The sequence below is a fragment of the Schistocerca americana genome, chromosome 7, assembly GCF_021461395.2.
Source record: "Schistocerca americana isolate TAMUIC-IGC-003095 chromosome 7, iqSchAmer2.1, whole genome shotgun sequence".
NCBI lineage: Eukaryota > Metazoa > Arthropoda > Insecta > Orthoptera > Acrididae > Schistocerca > Schistocerca americana.
The window spans coordinates 616,937,480-616,962,265 of NC_060125.1; the positions used below are offsets into that span (position 1 = coordinate 616,937,480).

Consider the following 24,786-nt stretch of genomic DNA (forward strand, 5'->3'; position numbering starts at 1 on the left):
AACAGTCCTGGGACACCCTTTATATACGAAAGCGTTCAATAAATGCCACACATTTATTTTTCCTGAAAGCGGGTTGGTTTTATTCAGATTTCCAATACATCATATTATTCCCCATTGTTTTGGCTACAAAATCCTATCTTTCAACATTTGGTTCTGCGCAACCACCTGAGTGATACCACTCCACTGGTGACCTCAGCACCAACTTGTTGTATCAATAACTTCCCCATCATCTGTATAATGCTTCCCACGGAGTGCACCCTTCACTGGGCAGAAAGTCAGGAGGTGCGAAATCCGGACTGTAGGGCGGATGAAGAAGATAAGTCCAATGAAGTTTTGTGAGCTCCTCTCGGGTGTGCAGACGTGTGGGAGGCCAAGAAGTTCGTTTGCATATTTGTGGCGACGAGCAGGCTGAAGTCGTTTCTTCAGTTTTATGAGTGTAGCATAGTACACTTCGGAGCTGTTCGTTGCACCATGAGCAAAGACATCAAATGGAATAGCCCCTTCAGAGTCTCCGCGGAACGTCGACATCGCATTATTGGCTGAGAGTGAGGCATTTGACGGTTTTTTTTTTTTCGGAGGAGAGACGGTGTGGAGCCACTCCATGAATTGCCATTTTGTTTCCAGTTGGAAGTGAAGAATCTTGCCACGACCAGTCTCGTAATCGGCCACCAATTCCACATCGATGATCCTTCGTTACTCTTGATAGTCTTTGGTCAGGTGGTGAGGAACTCAGTGGACACACCTTTCAGTGCCCCAGCTAACGGACGATTGTTTCAGCACTACCAACAGAGACGTCCAGTTGGACTGTGAGGTGTTTGATTGTGATTCCTCGACCACCTCGAACGAGAGTGTCCGCACCTTCTAACATTGTAGGAGTCACAGTTGTGGGTGGCCAGCCAGTGCGGGAGTGTTCGGACGGGTATGTCGACTTTATTGCGATGTCGGCAGACGCCTCGCCCAGCGACTCACCTTGCCTTTGTGTACTGCCGGATCTCCTTAGACTTGCTGCAAGGGCCATAGAATATCTGCGATGCCCTGCTTTTCTGACAAAAGGAAAGTCAATGACAGCTCTCGGTTTGGAGCGCACCTTCATTACAGACGCCAATTTGAATGCTGCGACCGGCCGTAGTGGCCGAGCGGTTCTAGGCGCTACAGTCTGGAACCGCGCGACCGCTACGGTCGCAGGTTCGAATCCTGCCTCGGGAATGGATGTGTGTGATGTCCTTAGGTTAGTTAGGTTTAAGTATTTCTAAGTTCTATGGGACTGATGACGTCAGAAGTTAAGTCCCATAGTGCTCAGAGCCATTTTAATGCTACGAATAGCGATTATGCTGTAGGGTCTGAAGCTGGAATATTATATGATGACCCACAACAATTCCCACATTTTTTTCAACCGAAATTGGCCCAGGAAACCATGTTGCATTATTTATTTAACGCCCCTCGTATATTACCTAGTCCGACTATGATAGAGAGGACGTAAACGTAAAAAACAAACAGAAAATATACGAGACTCACTTTTCTAGCAGGTAACCTTTTTCGTAATGCGATCTGGCTGTGTGGAACCAGTTCCAATAGTTTCGATGTTTTCACATTACTGAACGGCACATACGATAATTACCAAAATAACACTTTTAACAGGATTTATTGCGTACTGTGGTCACTGCCACAGACGATAGTAAAAAACAATTTATTGATAATTTTACTTCAGGTAGTTTAAATCATTTCGAATGGTGATGCATGTTTTGTCAGCTGCAGTCCTGACAAGCAACTTGAAATACAGTCTTAGGCTGTTGTCTTTGTTTAGCGTGGAGGGGCGTCGAATATCTTTGCAGCTGATATGCTAAGTTCTGTTACAGATTTGTTTGCCATGTTTGGCAACATGGTAAAGCATTAACTACACTACTGGCCATTAAAATTACTACACCACGAAGATGACGTGTTACAGACGCAAAATTTAACCGATAGGAAGAAGATGCTGTGATTTGAAAATGATTAGCTTTTCAAAGCATTCACACAAGGTTGACGCCGGTGGTGACACCTACAACGTGCTGACATGAGGAAAGTTTCCAACCGATTTCTCATACACAAACAGCAGTTGACCGGCGTTGCCTGGTGAAACGTTGTTGTGATGCCTCGTGTAAGGAGGAGAAATGCGTACCACCACGATTCCGACTTTGATAAAGGTCGGATTGTAGCCTATCGTGATTGCGGTTTATCGTATGGCGACATTGCTGCTCGCATTGGTCGAGATCCAATGACTGTTAGCAGAATATGGAATCGGTGGGTTCAGGAGGGTAATACAGAACCCCGTGCTGGATCCCAACGGCCTCGTGTCACTAGCAGTCGAGATGACAGGCTGTAACGGATCGTGCAGCCACGTCTCGATCCCTGAGTGAACCGATGGAGACGTCTGCAAGACAACAACCATATTCACAGTTCGACGACGTTTGCAGCAGCATGGTCTGTCAGCTCGGAGATCATGGCTGTGGTTACCCTTCACGCTGCATCATAGGCAGGAGCGCCTGCGATGGCGTACCTAACACCGAACTTAGGTGCACAAATGGTGAAACGTCATTTTTTTGGATGAATTCAGGTTCTGTTTACAGCATCATGATGGTCGCATCCGTGTTAGGCGACATCTCGGTGAACGTACATTGGAAGCGTGTATTCGTCATCACCATACTGGCTTATCACCCGGCGTGATGGTATGGGGTGCCATTGATTACACCTCTCGGTCACCTCTTGTTCGCATTGACGGCATTTTGATCAGTGGACGTTACATTTCAGATGTGTTGCGACCCGTGGCTCTACCCTTAATTCGATCCCTGCGAAACCCTACATTTCAGCACAATAATGCACAACCGCATGTTGCAGGTATTGTACCGGCTTTTCTGAATACAGAAAATGTTCGACTGCTGTCCTGGCCAGCACATTCTCCAGATCTCTTATCAACTGAAAACGTCTGGTCAATGGCGACCGAGCAACTGGCTCGTCACAATACGCCAGTCACTAGTCTTGATGAACTGTGGTATCGTGTTGAAGCTGCATGGGCAGTTGTTCCCGTACACGCCATCCAAGCTTTGTTTGACTCATTGCCCACTCGTATCAAGGCCAGAGGTGGTTATTCTTGGTACTGGTTTCTCAGGATCTATGCACCCAAATTGCGTGGAAATGTAATGTCAGTTCTAGTATAATATATTTGTCCAATGAATACCCGTTTATCATCTGCATTTGTTCTTGGTGTAGCAATTTTAATGGCCAGTAGTGTATGATATGTAAGAGGTCTACCAGTCAGTTTCTAAATACTGTAATCTTTGTGGCAAGAAATTACGAGTTCATACTCATGTCCCTCTTAGACCCCACCAGAGTCTTTGACAATATGTCCTACTTTCCGAACTTAGTACCCTACATTTCTCGCCAAGTGAAGTGCAGTTGTTTCGCTCGCACCTGACGTCAACCAGCATGCGTCATTTTCGGCACTATAAAGTCACAATGGAGGCAGGTAGTATCAGCTGTCCCCCAGGGTTCAGTGTTGGGCCCCAAAAGTATCTGAAATGTCATTAGTTTTGCACTACTGCAAATGCTACATGTACGCTGATGATCTCCAGTTCTCTCCGCGAAGACAGCTACCGAGAATCTCAATGCCGACCTATGTGCACTATGAAAATTGCGGAACATATAGGGCGAAAGCTCAGCTCATCCAAAACCAGGAGGTACTGGTTGGTCATTCTAGACTCATTAGACAGAAATATCTCGAAATCCTACGTCTTTAATCCTAAACGGTAGAAATATCAACTACCCTCTTTCAGCAAATAGTGTAGGAGTAATAGTTCTTACGTAACTATGGTAAGGGAAGGTACTGTATATGTGAAACCCTGCTCCTATATAAGAGATGGCCTAATGGTCCTAATAAGATCAGGTCAAAGAAAAAAAGTAAATGGAATTAGCACTGAGCTTGTACACCCTGAGAATACATTAAAGTTAGTAGTCGCTTTTGGGGATCGCTAGCAAAAGATTTGTTTACTTTTTCGCTGCGATAGAGACCTCGTGTTTGGTGGGTGTAGACGCACCTGCCACGACCTGGTCGAGGTAGGTCATGTCCTGGATGGCGTCGTAGGTGATGGCGCCGCCGTGCTTGCGCACGACCGCGTCCACCTCCGCCCGGACCCGCTCCTGGACGTCCTGGTGCACCGCTAGCTCATGCAGGCAGAAACTCATCGTCGTCGACGACGTCTCGAAGCCCGCCGCGAAGAACACGAAGCACTGCGCCGTCATCAGCTCGTGGGTAAACTCTGCAAACAGGAGGTGGCATCTGTATCTTACCAGGAAATCTCAGTTGCGACGATTGGTGGACTCCAGATAGAGGGATGCCAAAGGAGACACGTTTGGCTGACGAAGGTACAATATATGAATTCTCCAGTGACAATCATAACTCAGTCTTAAAGAAATAAGTGTCAGAAAACCAAAAGATATTGTGGTGATACCTATTAACGCTGTCAGTGGCAACGAATTTAGCTTCCAGACCCTCAAGGTTGACACAGGAGCTGCAAGTGGTTGTAGTGAAGCAAAAGGAGATACCCTAAATCTTGTTTTCAAACTTTCCTTTACGGAGGAAAATCCGAGAGCACTATTCAAGTCTGATCTCCACCCTGCTGCAGATATAAGTGATACACTCAAAAATGAGTGCTTCCGTTTCTGGATGTTCTGGACGTATGTAAAGTACAAAAGCGGCAAGACGCAGTCAATACCTTCGCTTCGCAGTGCCGATGGTACTGTTACCGACGACTGTGCCGCTAAAGCGGAGTTATTGAACGCAGTTTTCCGAAATTCCTTCACCAGGGAAGACGAATGGAATATTCCAGAATTTGAAACACGAACAGCTGCCACCATGAGTTTCTTAGAAGTAGATACCTTAGGGGTTGCGAAGCAACTCAAATCGCTTGATACGGCAAGTCTTCAGGTCCAGATTGTATACCGATTACGTTCCTTTCAGATTACGCTGACCACAATAACTCCCTACTTAGCAGTCATATACAACCGTTCGCTCACCGATAGATCTGTACCTACAGATTGGAAAATTGCGCGGGTCGCACCAGCGTTTAAGAAGGGTAGTAGGAGTAATCCATCGAACTACTGACCTATATCATTGACGTCTGTTTGCAGTAGGGTTTTGGAGCATATACTGTATTCAAACATTATGAATCACCTCGAAGAGAACGATCTATTGATACGTAATCAGCATGGTTTCAGAAAACATCGTTCTTGTGCAACGCAGCTAGCTCTTTATTCGCACGAAGTAATGGCCGCTATCGACGGGGGATCTCAAGTTGATTTCGTATTTCTAGATTTCCGGAAAGCTTTTGACACCGTTCCTCACAAGCGACTTCTAATCAAGCTGCGGGCCTATGGGGTATCGTCTCAGTTGTGCGACTGGATTCGTGATTTCCTGTCACGAAGGTCGCAGTTCGTAGTAATAGACGTCAAATCATCGAGTAAAACTTAAGTGGTATCAGGTGTTCCGCAGGGAAGCGTCCTGGGACCTCTGCTGTTCCTGATCTATATAAATGACCTGGATGACAATCTGAGCAGTTCTCTTTGGCTGTTCGCAGATGATGCTGTAATTTACCGTCTAGTAAGGTCATCCGAAGACCAGTATGAGTTGCAAAGCGATTTACAAAAGATTGCTGTATGGTGTGGCAGGTGGCAGTTGACGCTAAATAACGAAAAGTGTTAGGTGATCCACATGAGTTCCAAAAGAAATCCGTTGGAATTCGATTACTCGATAAATAGTACAATTCTCAAGGCTGTCAATTCAACTAAGTACCTGGGTGTTAAAATTACGAACAACTTCAGTTGGAAAGACCACCTAGATAATATTGTGGGGAAGGCGAGCCAAAGGTTGCGTTTTATTGGCAGGACACTTAGAAGATGCAACAAGTCCACTAAAGAGACACACTACACTCGTTCGTCCTCTGTTAGAATATTGCAGCGCGGTGTGGGATCCTTACCAGGTGGGATTGACGGAGGACATGGAAAGGGTGCAAAAAAGGGCAGCTCGCTTTGCATTATCACGTAATAGGGGAGAGAGTGTGGCAGATATGATACGCGAGTTGGGATGGAAGTCATTAAAGCAAAGACGTTTTTCGTCGCAGCGAGATCTATTTACGAAATTTCAGTCACCAACTTTGTCTTCCGAATGCGAAAATATTTTGTTGAGCCCAACCTACATAGGTAGGAATGATCATCAAAATAAAACAAGAGAAATTAGAGCTCGAACAGAAAGATTTAGGTGTTCGTTTTTCCCGCGCGCTGTTCGGGAGTGGAATGGTGGGGATATAGTATGATTGTGGTTCGATGAACCCTCTGCCAAGCACTTAAATTTGAATTGCAGAGTAGTCATGTAGATGTAGATGTTCTGGTGTACAGAAAGGATGATGGGACACTGGGACACAGTGTTTATCGAAAGCCTACGCACACGGACCGTTACTTGCATGCTTCTAGCTGTCATCCATCGTTCCAGCGTGCGGGGGTCCTGCGGACGTTGGCGAGAAGAGCTTATGCCATTTCAGATCGAAAACGCTTGACACAATAATTGGACCATCTCAGGGTTGTGTTCAAGCAGAATGGCTATACAGATAAATAGATCCGTCATGCTTTCCAGTATGGACCTTCGACTGAACCACCAGAAGATACCTGCAAATCGGTGGCTTTTCTACCATGTGCTGAGAGCATTTCATCGAAGATAGGAAGATCACATCAAAAGTATTTTTCGTCCGCCAGCCAAGATTAGAGCACTTCTTGGCTCTGTTAAGGATTAGTTGGGTTTGAGTAAGCCCGGTGTGTACAAGATCCCTTGCCACTGTGGGAAGGCTTATATTGGTCAGGCAATCTGGACCATTCAGAACCAATGTGTTGAGCACCAGCGGCACACACGTTTGCTTCAGCCTGAGAAACCTGCAGTGACGGAGCACCGTCTCACTGAGGGACACAGAATGCTGTACGACGAGAGACAAATGGTTGCCCCTGCTTCTCGCTATTGTGACTGTGTTTTAAAAGAATCCATAGAGATTGGTTTATCTGATAATCTTATTAATAGCGACAGGGGGTTACCTTTTAAGTAAGACTAGGAACCCGGTGTTATCAAACATTAAAAAACAACGGTCTGTGTTTCGATCGTCGGAATAATTTTAAATTTTTGATAGCGATATCTCGATTTCGCCTCTTTCCACCACTGGCGGCGCGGTATGTTTACTTGCGCTAGAGGGCAGTTACGGCACCTTCTCACGCACGCGTTGTGGGCCTTCTGCGGCCTATATAGGGGCCGCCGCTTGCGCTGAGAAATCAGTTCCGGCGAGATCGTGTACCAGCACTCTCACCTGAAGATGGCGGCCAGTTGGAACGCTGAAATATTGTGTCAAGATGACGTTATGATCCGGCTGCACACCCGAGAAGAATATTATGAAATGTTCATATGGCAGTCGGCTGCGGTGGCCGTGCGCTTCTAGGCACTTCAGTCCGGAACCGCGTGACTGCTACGGCCGCTGGTTCGAATCCTGCCTCGGGCATGGATGTGTGTGATGTCCTTAGGTTAGTTAGGTTCAAGTAGTTCTAAGTTCTAGGGGACTGATGACCTCAGATGTTGAGTCCCATAGAGCTCTGAGCCATGTGAACCATTTTTCATATGGCACTGATCACTGGGTGACCCCACCTGAGGAAGTTCGGCCACCGAGTTGCAGCTCTTTTCAGTTGACGCTACACTGGGCAGCTTGTACCTCGATAACGATGAAACGACAGTGAACACAATACAGTGTCCAGTCGGGAATCGAGCCCCCACCCCTTGCATGGCAGTCAGATGCGCTGACCAGCTAATGCGATGGACAGTGATTTACTGTAGCTATTAGTGTCCCTGCGATTGAGCGACAGTTGAAATCTTTAAAATCCAACAAAGTTCCAAGACCGATGGAATCTCCTGTGATTCTATACAGTATTTTCCACTGCGTCGTTCTATCTTTTACCCATGGAAAATGGAAATGTCGTGTGGCTAGGGCCTCCCGTCGGGTAGACCGTTCGCCTGGTGCAGGTCTTTCGATTTGACGCCACTTCGGCGACCTGCGCGTCGATGGGGATGAAATGATGATGATTAGGACAACACAACACCCAGTCCCTGAGCGGAGAAAATTTCCGACCCAGCCGGAAATCGAACCCGGGCCCTTAGGATTGACAGTCTGTCACGCTGACCACTCAGCTACCGGGGCGGACCATTTACCCATAATATACCGTAGATCCCTAGACCAAAGAGCACACTACCAAGTGGTTGGAAGAAATTACAGTCCACACCCGCTTACAAGACGGTGTAGGGATGCAGCCTACTCACGCTGTAATAAATTCACATCAGTCTTTCCATTGTGTGCCAGCCTAGTCCGCTGTAACTAGCTCTGACGTCATAAATGTCGCGCAATACTTTTAAAATCAAGCAAATAACCTGAAACGGTTGTAGCATGTCAGGAGTAATACCAAATCAATATGTGTTGAATGTCAGTTCAATAACTTTAACAATTTTTGAAATTTGGATGTTTTTCTGTAAAAATCATTGGCGCAACAGAAAAGAGCTAGAGACTTAAAAATTTATATTTAGATTCCTTTTTCGTAATTATTTAATAGAAACAGTCTTCTGGATCTCACAAATTAAGATTTTAGTTGAAATTCAATATTTTCCAGTTTTTGTCTTAAAACTTAAGGAAGCAAGATAGATTAAGTAGGCTAATAAATGAGGCTAGGATGTTTAAATTTAAGTAGAATGGAGATCCGCTATAATCATAAAGATGTGAGAAGTTTCAACTCAATAACTATAAAACTATAGCGATAGCGTATCTCCAAAGGTCAAGTTCAGAGCTCGTCTACTGCGTTTAGTGTAATTAAATTAATTCTCTCGCCCAAAATAATTGACTTAGCCACATCAGATTTTTATTATGATTACTTACCTGTGTGCTGATTGCGCATTTAAATTGAGAGCTTCATCGGCCATCAGCAAAAGAAGCTATGATTTATTCGGTAACTTAAAGTGGTGCATTACTAGCCCAGCGGCTAGTCGGGAGAGCCGATTGGATCAGGCGTTCCCTTAGCCGTCCGCACCGCGGCTTTATACACTCCTGGAAATGGAAAAAAGAACACATTGACACCGGTGTGTCAGACCCACCATACTTGCTCCGGACACTGCGAGAGGGCTGTACAAGCAATGATCACACACACAGCACAGCGGACACACCAGGAACCGCGGTGTTGGCCGTCGAATGGCGCTAGCTGCGCAGCATTTGTGCACCGCCGCCGTCAGTGTCAGCCAGTTTGCCGTGGCATACGGAGCTCCATCGCAGTCTTTAACACTGGTAGCATGCCGCGACAGCGTGGACGTGAACCGTATGTGCAGTTGACGGACTTTGAGCGAGGGCGTATAGTGGGCATGCGGGAGGCCGGGTGGACGTACCGACGAATTGCTCAACACGTGGGCCGTGAGGTCTCCACAGTACATCGATGTTGTCGCCAGTGGTCGGCGGAAGGTGCACGTGCCCGTCGACCTGGGACCGGACCGCAGCGACGCACGGATGCACGCCAAGACCGTAGGATCCTACGCAGTGCCGTAGGGGACTGCACCGCCACTTCCCAGCAAATTAGGGACACTGTTGCTCCTGGGGTATCGGCGGGGACCATTCGCAACCGTCTCCATGAAGCTGGGCTACGGTCCCGCACACCGTTAGGCCGTCTTCCGCACACGCCCCAACATCGTGCAGCCCGCCTCCACTGGCCGTACACCACTGGTGATCGTCGAGGGGACACTGAATAGTGCACAGTACATCCAAACCATCACCGAACCCATCGTTCTACCATTCCTAGACCGGCAAGGGAACTTGCTGTTCCAACAGGACAATGCACGTCCGCATGTATCCCGTGCCACCCAACGTGCTCTAGAAGGTGTAAGTCAACTACCCTGGCCAGCAAGATCTCCGGATCTGTCCCCCATTGAGCATGTTTGGGACTGGATGAAGCGTCGTCTCACGCGGTCTGCACGTCCAGCACGAACGCTGGTCCAACTGAGGCGCCAGGTGGAAATGGCATGGCAAGCCGTTCCACAGGATTACATCCAGCATCTCTACGATCGTCTCCATGGGAGAATAGCAGCCTGCATTGTTGCGAAAGGTGGATATACACTGTACTAGTGCCGACATTGTGCATGCTCTGTTGCCTGTGTCTATGTGCCTGTGGTTCTGTCAGTGTGATCATGTGATGTATCTGACCCCAGGAATGTGTCAATAAAGTTTCCCCTTCCTGGGACAATGAATTCACGGTGTTCTCCTTTCAATTTCCAGGAGTGTATATAAGAACGCTGAGCGAGGAAGCAGGGCCCCAGTTCTCTCCAGACGCTGAATAGCACGCCACCTGTGCCGGGAGTCGCGTCGTGTCGGTATCATTGCTATAAACAGCCTCAGATGCCATATTAAGTTACTCGGGATACGCGTAACCATGAAATCATTTTCGAGTGAAGTGTTAATTCTGGGACGAATTTAATTAACTATCTTCAGTTTGCGTATGTCGTATTTTCACGTGCCGCTGCGGGACAGACATTCTACCATTATTTAGCGTGGCGTTTGATGAAAATAATCATCAAATTACTGCGAGCATTCATTTAAACATTTAATTTGGACAGTTATAGTTGCATCAGCGCATTAGACTCTGAACTGCTCTGTTAGTCAGATTGTGTGGATTCCTTTTTTTTCATCTGTGACTTTCAGAATACAGCGAACGGTTTTTCACGATCGTTTTTGATTATGAATCCCAGACAATCTCCAAATTCCTCAGAGCTATAAGCTGTAGCTATAAGTGTATTTCGCAGATGAAGTGGGCACTAGGAATTCTAATTACAGGCTTCACGGTTTGCTAATCACTTTCTGGTTGCCAAAATTGTAGTTAGAGAGCCAGTGTTGAGAATGGCAGAACAACAGCATAAATAACAGGAACATTTTAAACAACAAGTATTCCACCCGCCGCCCCACAACGGGTATCAGGGAATGCACAAAACTACCGTCAAAATGTTTGACATCTATCTGCACCAGAGACTTAGAACATATTCTAAGCTTCAACTTCATTTCATTAACAGAATGCCATGCCAGCCAACATGGATTGAGTCGGAATTGTTGATTCGAAACTAAACTCTAACTCTGAACACACAGCATCCTGGAAAACGTGGATCAACGCTGGCAGGTAGATGCAGTACCTCTTAATATGCGAAAAGCGTTTGACACAGTACCACACCAACCTTTCTTTAACGAATGTACTGTAATGCTGTGAGAAAACAATGGCATGGGCTGGTGGTTCTCTGCAGCAGGAGGATCGTGACGTAGATGAAGAAGGTAGCCGAATATTTTGACTGTTGTTGACTGTTAACCAGAGACAGACAAAGCCTTCACAAGCTGCGATATAGTCCGCAAATGCCAGAGTGCCATGTCATTACTGAGACCGACCATAGTCGAAGGACTTTATATTGTGATCAAAGACTGGAATAAAAAAAAACATTTCTACAACAGAGTTGTAGATGGTCATTACTGATTGAAACCAGTCACCTTCGAGGAACTTTATATACTGATCAGAGACTGAAATAAAAAAGGATTTGAAGGAATAGTGTGCCTGCAGTAAGCAGATGACGGGCTATAGTTGCGCAACCCTCCAGCCAACCGCACCAACGTGGACACACTGCTGTAAGTGCTTTTCGAAGAGGCAGTCCTATAGCAAGCAGGATTGGCCACTAGCGCATTCTGTTGTTATTGCCGAATTAAGGTGTCGTGGTAGCGATCTAGCTCAGATGGCTGGAGCGGGGCAGGCTGGTGGTCGGCCTAACCAGAGCAGGCCGTGGTATCTGAGTGACGAACCCTGGACTGGTGGTTGGGGCGCTCGGTCTGGCGACGTCAGACAGGAGCTTGGGGTACCGCACTTCGTACCTCGGATCATAAGGGGATGACAGGACCCCAGCAGGTGCTCTCGTGGAGACGGTGACAGAGTGGAGGTGACCTTATGGTTAGATCAACTGGCGGTGTCGGTGGTTCGCAGCCTGGCTGCGTCAAAAGAGTATCGGCGACCCAGTGACAGGGGCTGACACTGGTAGGCGACGAAGTGTAGCCCACTTATGATGACTACATGTTTGGTTGGCGTACACACACCATCATATTGTTTGACTTGTAGCTCTAACAAAGTAGGCGAGTGTCAGCAATATGTCTCGTGGTCTTATCGTGGCGTGTTTACCTTAGAGTAGCAGATTGACGGTGACCAACTTTAAACAGAACTTGATTAATATTCACACACATTTATTAAAATAATAACAAGCATAAAAATTACTTAACTTGCTTCTGGATGCTATTTACAATTGACAAGCTGAAGTTCCTTTGGTCTTGGTACTTTAATCTTATTCTCACATATCTCTGATACTTGACAAAGTGTCTATTTATTTATCTTCATGGCTATGTACAGGATTATGATAATCTTACTAGGCGCAGACTGAAACTTGACTATAGACTGGTACAGACTAATGTCGACTGGTACAGACTGGTGCAGACAAATGCAGACTGACTAATCGGAGGTCTGTACACTCGTTATAGTATGTCTCGCTTTCAGGTATCACTGCGTGAGTGTGATCCGCGAGGAGAAAATTTTCTACGTTAGCAGCAATCTCGCAGGCTGCGTTGCATATTAATACGCGGATTGGCGGAAGCAGAATTTGGTCCATCTCTATGGCAGCGCCATCTCGTAGTGCGGAGACGGACGAGCGCTGCGCCTGCGCTGTTGTGCTTAGTGGGGCGCGCTCTAGTGGGAAAGTTGTGCACGCGCTGACTACGCCGGACTATGTACACAACAATATATGTGTGTGTGTGTGTGTGTGTGTGTGTGTGTGTGTGTGTGTGTGTGTGTGTGTGTGTGTGTGTGTGTGTGGTCAAACGTGGCTTGTCCATATGTATGACAACTGCTGCCACGTAGTGAAGGGCCACTGAAACTTCATGAAGATTTGGTGATTTCCCAGAGCTGTCAAGAAGCTGTTTGTATAACGAAATGCTGAATCTGCTCGGTGTCATCAGTGTCCTGAAAATGGCAACAGGCTCGTGTCCAGAACTGTACTATTAGAGTACGATAGAATTTGTTCCTGGCCAACAGAAGTCTACTGGCATCAAACTTAGGCCTTAATTTGAGGTCGATATTTCTGAAAATGTACGTTTGAGGACGGCTCTGTATGGTAGCGAATCATGGACAGTAGGAGCACCGAATCGGAAGAGAAAACTGCTAAGATTAGATTTTACAGAAGAATGTTGCGAGTCAGATGCAACGATAAAATAAATGAGGAGCTTCTCCAGAAAACTGGCGAAGAAATTAACGTATGTAGAACACTGATAAGGGGAATGGACAGGATGACAAGATACGTGTTACGACATCAGGGAATAACTTCCATGATACTAGAGGGAGCTGTAGAGGGTGAAGGCATTTGAACGCACCCAACAAATAGCTGGGGCTACTATGATATCAAGGTTTGAATTTGGGGGCTGGCGCATCAAACCATGACTAAGAAAAGAGAAAAAGAAACAAAAAATAGTTATCAAACGGAATCTGTGTCTGGCTTGAAGATCACTTGGCAGGGAGGAGGCAGTGTGTTATTTTGAATGGAGAGTCATTAATGTACGTAGAAGTAAATAAAGGCATAGCGCAAGGAAGTTTATCAGGGCCCTTGGCCCTATAAACAGTTGCTGCTGGAACCACTATAATAAGATCAGACTATTTGTAGTGCGCAAAGACGCAGTTAGGCAGTGATTCGTCGAAAGCATTAACGCAAATGCTGGTTAATGGAAAGTACCTCCTCCCATTTACATCACAGCTTGTTGAAGAAAATATATGTAGATTCCGAATGGTATGTCTTGCACTGGTTGAGGCACAATGAGGGCACAATCCAGGTAAACAGTATATGACTGTGTAATTAAAAGTGCATAAACCAAAATAGTTCTCCTTTGGGGAAAAGTAAATCACTACAATAATTTGTGAAAGTTCGTGTTTAGAACTCAGCTTATACAAGTCTTAACTTAGGGTGAAGGCCTTAAAGGAAAAAACAGTAAGGGTTTAATATTCACTCATATGTAAAAGAAAATAACACAGTGAAAGTTGATACGAATTTCTTTGTCATCTCTGATATAGAAGCTGTGTTCTGGTGATTACGATGACCCTGGCTGGTGGTATTATTTAGTGTCCAATTAAAACATTTTTTCTGTAAACGCATTCAGAGACTTGGGGTAACTAACACATCTAATTTATTAGTTGTCTTTGAAATCTCTCTCTGGTATAACTAGTAACAAATTTCATTCTCGGGTAGACAAGAATCATATCTGCAATAAAAACTGACGTTCCTCCATAAGGTTAACTTCATGAGCTCTCTGTGCTCGTCTTGTCCAAGTTTTAATGTTAAAGTAGTTTAATAACAGGATTCACTTCACTGCAGACTGAAATAGCTGTTCTGAAATTGATGAAGACATACGTCGTGGAGGGGTACTGACTATCCCAATTACCATGCGATGCTGTTTCAAAGAAAGTGATAACAAAATGGTAAATGAAATTAATTGTTGAATCTGTAGGCAGATCTCTCCAAAACTAAATTCACTCCCACTGCCTATCACATACTATGACATCGCATTACCCGCGAAGCAGTCTGAAAAGTAGATAAGCTATATCAAATAGTGACAATAAATGAACTCCAAATAATGCACCAGAAGTCGCAGAAATGGGATTAGATCGGAATTCAACAGACGTCCTTTAATCACTCACTTCGAAACCAGACCATAAAAAATCTCTACCACACAGGTCAAACCATTGGCATTATAACATTCTTGTAAAGACAGAAGTATTCCATACGTCTGAAACTATGACAGTTACTGGCAGATCTCGAATCACAAACGTCGAAAGAAAAAGGAAATAATTACCAGAAAACTCCAAAGGCAGGACTTGAAACAGCCGATTGTCCTCACACGTAGAAAATGTGGAGGCCAGGAAACTCGCTCAACCATTCGAATCATTTATAGAGTTTGAACGACTGATAACAATGAAATGAGAAGGATTTCCAATGTGCATAAAGTATATTTTTCCTTGCACCGGTATTGCAACAATTTAATTTCAGCGTAGCTTGAGCGTCTTACATCTACGAATCGACTCACATAAAATATCTGGGTGAGAGCATTTGGTTTTGGAAGCTTTTTCGGAAACTTCTTGCTATAACTTTGCAATACACAATTATTCATTTATGAGCGGAAAAATGCTCCAGTCGAAGTAGAAATGAGGCGAATATCTTCCAGTTTAAATGAGTCAGACAAAAAAGTGGGCAATCAGCTTCCTCAGTAGTAATCCTGCCATCTTCACCAAAACTGTTGGCATGAGAATGTTGTCGCTCTCTTTTAACACATTACATTCTAAATCCTTTTACTCAGATTTTCTTTGTAGTTGAGCCTTCAATGGAGAACCTCCCTCTCACTGCCACTCTCTATGCGTGTATATCCCATCATCTCCCTTTTCTCCCATTCCTTACGGGCGTATCCCACTGCCACTATCTCCTGTCTCACTTACTCTGCCTACTTTTATGTTTCCTACCGACTACCATTATCTCCACTATATCTTAGCAGCTCAAAAATTCTGGTGAGACCAACATGTTTTTCATCTATATGCACGTGGTTAAATTTCTTTCCAAATGTGGTCTTCCCTACACCTATACTTTGAAGTCTAGAAGGCACCAGACACCGAAATGACTGAATGGTCTCCACCCATCTGTATTTCTGTCTTCCAGTCTCTACTTTCTCTTTTCACGCCACTGCTTTTATCTCCATTCACATCTCTTTCTCCTTTACTGCCACCAACTCTCATTGACCATCAATAAATGCTCTCTCTTCTCCTTGAATCCCACCCCTGTTGTGCTCATCAATCTTCCTTTCATTTCACTATCACACTCCCTTGCCACCACTATCACTGTCTCCGCTCTCTTTCTCTCCCACTGGCACTGCCTCCTCTCTCTTCCATCGTCGCTGTCTTTCTGCTTTCAGCACAAAAAAGGTCGAATATGTTAACATCCAAAAAATTTTGGTGAGGAAGGCGAGATGGGAAGTGAAGAAGCTGATTCCTCGATTTTCTGTCAGGGTCTTGGACAGGAACACATTTGCCTCTTTTGTTCTCTGATAGAAGCATTCTTCAGCTTATTCCCTTCTTCTCCCTGCTACAATAGGGTTTTCAGATTATATAAAACGAGTTCTAGATGTCATTAAGAACCGCGCGGGATGAGCAGAGCGGTCTGAGGCGCTGCAGTCATGCACTGCGCGGCTGGTCCCGCCGGAGGTTCGAGTCCTCCCTCGGGCATGGGTGTGTGTGTTCGTCCTTAGGATACTTTAGATTAAGTAGTGTGTAAGCTTAGGAACTGATGACCTTAGCAGTTAAGTCCCATAGGATTTCACACAAATTTTAACATTTTGTCATTAGGATTTCGACAGTTTATTTGTATATTAGACACATTTCTGTACTTTGCTACAAATAAACAACAAATAAGTACTCATAAATATATGGCTAACACAAAATGTTTTGCTTACCATTTTTTCTGGACACTTTGCTTACCGATCGCTATTGATTGAAACGGCTCAAATTATGATTTTTTCTTAAAAGAGAAAAAATATTATTAGGAGTATTTTACTGAATTTGTAACAGTTTTACATTACTTTTGGCAGTTATGTTCAGCTCTTTAAAGACATTTTAAGACCTTTTTACCCCTTTTTTGTCACTGCATTACCAGTTTTCACATATTTGTAAAGATACGAAGTGCCCATTACACAGGGACTGCGCATCATGAAGTTCTATTGGTGAAAATATTGTGACTAAAAACGTTGTGTGATGACTTCAGAACCCTTTCCATAGCTTCACTATGAGAGTTAAAACTACATTCACGCCTCAGACCGCATATTAATCTGAATTTTTTTAGTTCGTAAGTGCGGTACTTTTGTACCTCTTGACACTGGTAACGAGTAATGAACCGAAAAATGTTTCAAAATTCCACGACAATATCATTTCAAGAACATATGGCATAAAGTTCTACGATTTGCCATGAATAGCATTTACAGAAAATGCCATCCCCACAATTGGTACTTATGAAACCCAACAATATTGGTTTTTCTGGTGTATCTTGGTAACGGATAAGGATTTGTACTCAATGTCTGAAGAACATATATTGAAGGTTTGAACCGTTTGCTACGGTTACGCATTGAAATAATTGCGCCTCAGAGAGCAAAAACGGCTAAAATTCGGTTTTTGCGGTCTTCTGCATATGTGCGGTAACTTTGAATCTCTGGATTTCGCTAATGGATAATCAAATCGGAAAAAGATTCGAAGGGCCCCGGGAATATCGCCTTCAGAACGTATGGTAACAATTTCGTCGATCAGTCACGAATAGAATTTATAAAAGTGATAATCCCCTCAATTAGTACCTTTCGTATACAGAAATCGTGGTGTTTCTGGGTTTTCTCAGGAACCGCCAGTGAAAAAAATGCTGCTTTCATAAGCCGTCTAATGTCTACCCTTGAAATACACTTAAAACAGAATCAACACTAGACTCGTACAATCTGTCTCGGCTGGAGAAAGTGATGTTTAAATTTTGACCCTGCGCTGCAGGATAACTATAGATCGCCTGTTCTTTCAATATGTATACAAATAGTTGCTATGCCATGTAATGCCCAAAACACTTGCGTCATTATGTGTGTGATCAATAGAACCCGAGATAGGACCCCTTGAAACTTACATTTCCGTGAGCTGCTTTTTGGAACATGTTAGCCCGTGCACTGTCGTGCACATACCAATTACAATTAGAGTTTTTCACCTTGGGGCTAAGACGTATGTAAATGTTACCTATACAAACTTTCATCAAGATCAGTGACGGGAATGTAGTGGTACTTCCTCCTCGGCGCAGGATTTTGTCTTGACTGCAGCCACGCAAGGTTCAGATGGCACCCGTAAGGCACACTGCAGAATGACACACCCCTGTCTGACTGTGGCACAGACCACACCACGTCATTCTCGACGCCCCAGAGGTGGAACGGGACACCACATCGATTGGCATGTATGAAATGGATCATAAGTACAGAGATGATAGTCCATAAAGGATCCGCCACCATTTTGAAGTAGAACGGTTGGCACTTCTTGAACACTTCTCGCTGTTAATGCAGTAGCTCTCAACAGAAAAACGTTATGAGAAGACTGAGCTATAAATTGCTACCAAGCAAAGTTTCACAGTGCTTACCAATCGATTCGTCGGTCTGCACCAGAGCGTGGGCGTCGCCCTCCAGGTGTCCCTTCTGCTGGAGCTGGATGAGCAGGTCGAGGAAGTCGTTCCTCTTGATGTCTTTCTCCAGTCGCTCGTCGACTGTCTGGCGCACCAGCTCGAGGAAGAAGTCGGAGACGGCGTCGCCCGTGAACTTGGCTTTGAAGCGTTGCAGGAACGGCACGCCGCCGTAAAGGAAACGAAGGGCCATCGTACCTGAGGATGAATTCAAGTAAATAGTTCGACACCTTACGCAAGGCAAGGACATATCCGCAGGCTTGGACTTCACAACGCTAAACCTTGCGCAGTATCGATAAAAAGGGTTTGTAAGAAAATACACTGCTGGCCACCGTAAATGCAACACCAAGAAAGACAAGAGGCAGCACAACAAAATTTATTTTGTAGATAACATGTTGACCAAGTATCAAATGATTACGTTTACAGACGTCTGTGACACGTGGTTCCTGCCAGAATCAGTAGCCAGAGTAGCCGCCATCGTTGGAGATCACCGCTGCCACACGTCTCGGCATTGAGTCAAAGAGACGTTGGATGTGTTCCTGGGGTACAGCAGCCCAAGCAGCTTCCACACGTTGCCAAAAATCATCTGGTGTGGCAGCTGGGGATGTAATCTGGGTCACTCGTTGAATAACCATGGACCACATGTTTTCTATCGGCGAAAGATCCGGAGAGCGAGCCGGCCGGGGAAGCAATTCAATCTGGTTATTGACGAAGAACCTTTGGACAATGCGTGCCACGTGTGGTCGCGCATTATCCTGTTGAAATATGGCTGTGGCCGAGCCCTGAAGGTAAGGAAGGACAACTGGCTCCAGCACCTCGGATATGTAGCGCCGGCTATTTAAAGTACCGGCAATGCGTACTAGAGGCGTGCGAGAGTAATATCCAATATCGCCCCATACCATAATACCCGGTGCAAGACCAGTGTGGCGGTGCATAATGCAGCTGTCCAGCATTCTCTCTCCACGGTCTCTCCACACTCGAATCCGACCATCGTGGTGCTGCAGACAGAAGCGTGCCTCGTCAGTAAAGACAACGTCATTCCATTCTGCCGTCCATATCCGTCTGTCATCACACCATTGGCGACGGAGACGTCTGTGGTTCTGCGTCAGTGGTAGACGAAGCAATGGACGTCTTGCGGACAGACCACTCTGCTGTAAACGGCGTCGAATGGTACGCGCAGACACTGGATGATGCGTTACAGACGCAATGTGCTGTGCTATGGTTCGGGATGTCACTGAGCGATCCGTCACTGCCATGCGCACAATTTGCCTATCAGCACGTGCAGTGGTGCACCGAGGTGAATGCGATCGACAACGTCGGTCCGTCGTACCCTCCTGCATCCAACGGTCACATATCCGCATTACAGTTGTTTGGCTTCGTCCAACACGACTAGCGATTTCTCTGTATGATAATCCACAATCTCGGTAAGCCACTATCCTTCCTCTGTCGAACTCGGATACTTGATCAAACGATGTTCGCTGTTGTCTACGAGGCATAACTGATCGTCTTGTGAAACAACCACAAGGTAAACTCACGTGCCGAACGTACACTCGTCGAAATCGCCAAGCCTTAAATGGCGCTATGAGGTGGCGCCACAGGCGCGCGTGATGTGCGTCTGCGCTGAAATTCTAATCAGTTGCATATCTCATCGCTGCAAACCCATGGTGTAAATATCACTTGATTCGGATGCTTTCTTCAGGGTGTTGCATTTACGGTGGCCAGCAGTGTACTTTCCTGTGCACATTTACGACACATAACCGCCATACCGTTATCACATTTACGGCAAATAAAAGCACCAGACAAAAAATTTAAACCACCCGCCATAATAACGCGTAACATGTACCATAAGTAGCTGTGGAAAATGACGATTATACGCCGTAGACCTACTAGGTAGCTATGGTTCACATGATATTCCAAATTGTCCTGAATATTTCCTTTGGGATTCTAGTTGGAGATTTAGTGCTCTAGTCGAGTACCGTAGAATGCCTGGGTGACTATCGAATCAGCGATAATGAAAAGTTTGAATCCTCACTGAGAACAAAACTTTACCACAAAGTAAAATTAAACTCTAGCCAGAATACCTTTATACACATGAAAATGTCTATGATCTTGAGAGTTAATATACATAAAGTAAGAATTAAGTACGCACAATGGGTAAAATCCATACAGTGAAATTATCTTAAAAAAGAAATGGAAGGAACTTCTTCCGTAACAGGCAGGCTGGACAAAAAGCGGCACAAAACGCAATAACGGTACAGAAGTACATATAGATTCCACATTAAATACTAGCAGACGGGACATGCCGTCAGATCAGTGCAAACTTCGACAAAACAGAGAAGTGTCAATTAAACAGGCATGTTTCACTTGGGAAATCTTATGTACAGCACACATAGTACCAAGACAAAGACACGGTCTGTGCACTCCATCCACAAGAATTCTCCAGGCACCAGGAAGGAAACCAAGTGGAACACCTGTGTCACCTTCCAACGTGTAGTCAGTACCGCTATCTCCCTGTTGTCTTCCTGACTCAATGACCACCGTGTTCCTCTGTTGCTGCCTAGCCCTCCCACTTACTGTTCGGGAAGTGCGAGAAGGACGCGCTTACAATAAAAGACTGCAACTTAACGAGACTTGGGAGAATCCCGAGGCTGTGGTATGTAACGTAGCATTGTACGATCTCTTTACAAATCTGTATCAATATGAAGAAAATCTTGCATTTGTTTCGGTTACCGTTTCGTAAATATCAAGCTACGTCGTGGCTTAGTGGTAAGCGCACAGGATTCGCATTTGGGAGGACGACGGGTCAAACCAGAGTCCGGCCATCTTGATTTAGGTCTTCCGTAATTTCCCTAAATCGCTTCAGGCAAATGACAGGATGATTCCTTTGAAAGGGGACGGCCGACTTCCTTCCCCATCCTTCCCTAATTCAATATAACCAATGACCTCGCTGTCTCGTCCTCTGTCCCCAATGAACCAGCCAACCAAGCGACGTCAGTTGTGAACGATTTGGTCCTAGTTAGGTTAGTCTGAGTGAATTGGTTTGGAAGCTAATTTGCGTATGATCTCTCTTGCCGTACTTCAGGCTCAGCGTGGCGTGTTCCGTTGAACATCAAGGAACATTTGAGAGTAACTCGTGGATACCTGCCGGGTCAGTGTGACTATGTAGAGTGTGAAAATCATTCTTGTCGGATTGGTGACTTCTGGATGCCTTCGTGTGAAGAACTTGTAGTAAAAACAGACGTTCACTTCCAACAATATTATATTAACACTAAATACAGACCTGACAGCCATTTTGCAACGTGTTCAAGAAGCAATAAAGCCTAATTAATTGAACTTTGAATCATTTAAAGCCTGAAATGACGCCAAAATGACTGATCCACCAAATGCAAGAGCACCGAGTCCATTAACAGGACGCAGTACATTGCATCAAAAATTACCAGCTGCAGTCATAAATATAATTATAATCCAACACTTCATTCCACCACAAATGTCTACACTTACTGAGAGATAAATGATTTTATGTCACACAAGAAGCTATGTATCCACTACTGGCATTGAACTACAGCCATAGTCTAACAACTGAAATGTTGTTAAATATTCTATCATCTTATGTTTATACGTATACGGCTGTCGAACCAGATCGTTATTAGTGAATCGATGTATTAATTGTGGTAACTGCTGATGATAGTGTGCTAGAAGCGCAAATATCTCGGCATTAATGAGATATCAAATAAAAAATTATAACAAGTGCTGTTGGCAGACATGACATGAACTGTCGATCACGATATGTATTTTACTTATAAAATCATTGCTGTAGGTATAATGGTAGATTTGTGTGCAAGTCGAAGTGTTGTACGAAGTGTGTAACTTGGTGGGGAGCTGCTGGAGCACCCACTGGCTCAAGTGTTATGACCTCGGTGTGTTGGTAGGGGAGAGGTGCTCTTGGGAACAGGAGAGACGGAAGGGAAGAAAGGACACGTCGGTCGAGGTGGAGAGACTCTAGTTTTCCGCCATCTGACATCACGGAAGAGTGCGGTGATTTTATTTAAGATGAGACACTTGGATCGCTTATTAAATCTTAGTCAAATAATAAAGCAATTGTGGCTACATCTGTGAACTCAGATAAACGAGATGCATCCACAGACACAACAGTATTTTCAATATTTTTAAAACTTCAGAAGCTAATATTTTAAAGCGACTAAATGTTTTCGCTATGTATATCTGAATTAACAACTTTTAGACAATTCATGTGGTTACAAGAAACGATATCTCAGACATTAAATGAAACAACAAGTTTACTGTTACCAGTCACCGTTTTATTTTTTCCACGACGCGTTTCGAAGGTTTAAACCTCCATCATCGGCTGGATTAACATTAGTTAGTGTTACATATGTGTGTATCTTGTGTTACGACATTTGGAGGAACTTGTGGCACTGCCTAGTGGAGAAACAAGACACTATTTCAGAATATGGTTTTGGATAACTTTTAACAAAAAATTGAACTGATATTTAATGGTAAACTTTAATAAGTAAACTAGAGTACCTCCAGTGGTCACAGGTTCCTTTTTCTGTCGTAACACTTCACATGTATACTGCCACATTTGTAAACAAATATGGCGTCTGGAATCAGCATCGTGCAAGGTTCGTACAGCAAAAGACAAGACATAATCGCAAAGTGCAAAGAATATACATTGTAACAACATTATTACAGAATAATCGTTTAAACCATGTGGAGGTGTTTGTTTTGAGGCGTCAAATATATGTGTGTGTACTTCAGGTGGTATATAAATCCAATTTTTAAAGGTTAAAACAGCTAAACATTCGTACTCGTTTATTCAATCAGATGAAATGTTAAAATGGCTTAAACTTCATACTTGCTAATAACAATTAGGTAAAATGTTACAGGCTAGAATTACAATGGTCATATTGGCAACAGCAGTTAAATCATACATAGATGACACTCTTTGAAGAAAGAGAGAGAGAGAGAGAGAGAGAGAGAGAGAGAGAGAGAGAAAGGAAGGAGTGATTATATGAGAGCAAACATTTACATGGCAAGGAGTCTGAAGATTACATGTTGCATATATTAGCTGCCTAAAGGTTGGGGTAATACACTGGTTAATGTTATAAAATACGCACATAGATATACATTTGTGCCAGTAGTTGATGTACATACAGTTTTAAGCTGACAGGGGGTACAAGCTGTTGGTGTGATGAATTATCTGTGAATGAGGTCAATCTCTTGTACTCTTGGCGGCTGTCAATATTTATGGTAAATATTAGGATATGTGCACGTGTGTATGTGTGTGTGTGTGTGTGTGTGTGTGTGTGTGTGTGTGTGCATTTTAAGAGTGTAAGCAGTTGGTGAAAACAGAGATGATATCATTGTAAATATTGTCATTTTTGTCATTTAAGATGGATTCTGGTTGTTTCATTTGGTGTTTGTATATTTGGAGTGTTTCAAGGATGTCTAGTTTTCTGCCATTTGGTTGGATGTGTAGGATGCTAATACTTGTGTTGTTAACATGGTGTTTTGTTTCATGTAGGTGGGTAGCTATTGCTGATGTGTGGTATTTTTTGTTTGTTTTTTGGTGCTGCCATGTGTTCCTTGAACCTAATCTCAAACGATCTGCCTGTCTGGCCCATGTAGAAGCAGTCACAGTCCAAACATTCAATTTTGTACACACCTGTGTGATTAAGTGGGTTTCGTGTGCCGATGTTGTGGGGTAACTTCTGTCCAATCTTGTTGTCTGTTGTGAAGGATATGCTTATGCCTTTCCGTTTGAAGACATTAGCAATCTGGTACGAAATGTTACCCAGAAAGGGGATTGTATGCAAGACATTATTTTCTTTTTGTTTTTTGTGTTGCGATTGCTTTGCCATTATTGAGTGTTTTAGAGCGTCTATTATGGAGTTGTTATAGCCATTTTCAATAGCTGTTTGTTTTATTATTTCAATTTCTTGACCACGTTTAACTTCTGAGAGTGGTAGTTGGATAGCTCTATTAATCATGTACCGGTATGCTGCCATTTTGTGTGCTGCAGGGTGGCAAGAGGAGTTGTGGATTGTAGTATGTGTTGTGGTAGGCTTCCGATAAATTTCAAACTGATGTCTGTTATTCTTCATTGTAATGGTAAGGTCTAGGAAATTTATACTGTCATCTTTTTGGTGTTCAACTGTGAATTTTATGCTTTCATGGGAGTTGTTGAAAAACTGATTCAACTCACTGATGTCATCTTTAGTGCCTTTCATTAAAATTATGATATCATCTACATGTCTATAGTAGTAGATGATATTTTTGAGGTGGTGGTGATTGGAATTCAAGATTTTTTATCTAGGTTACTTATAAATATTTCTGCTAACAATCCGGAAAGATTTGAGCCCATTGCCAGACCATCTGTTTGTTTGTAGATT

At 44.2% G+C, this 24,786-nt stretch overlaps 1 protein-coding gene across 1 annotated transcript in view; it reads right to left on the minus strand.

The window, feature by feature from the left end:
• The window catches only part of LOC124623147 (cytochrome P450 6a2-like), a 128,747-nt gene that overhangs the window by 16,967 nt on the left and 86,994 nt on the right, over positions 1 to 24,786 (minus strand). The window contains exons 4-5 of the mRNA XM_047148938.1: positions 18,338 to 18,574; positions 4,071 to 4,292 (exon numbers count right to left, since the gene is read on the minus strand). Coding sequence (XP_047004894.1) covers positions 4,071 to 4,292; positions 18,338 to 18,574 — 459 coding nt within the window. The remainder of the gene's footprint in view (positions 1 to 4,070; positions 4,293 to 18,337; positions 18,575 to 24,786) is intronic.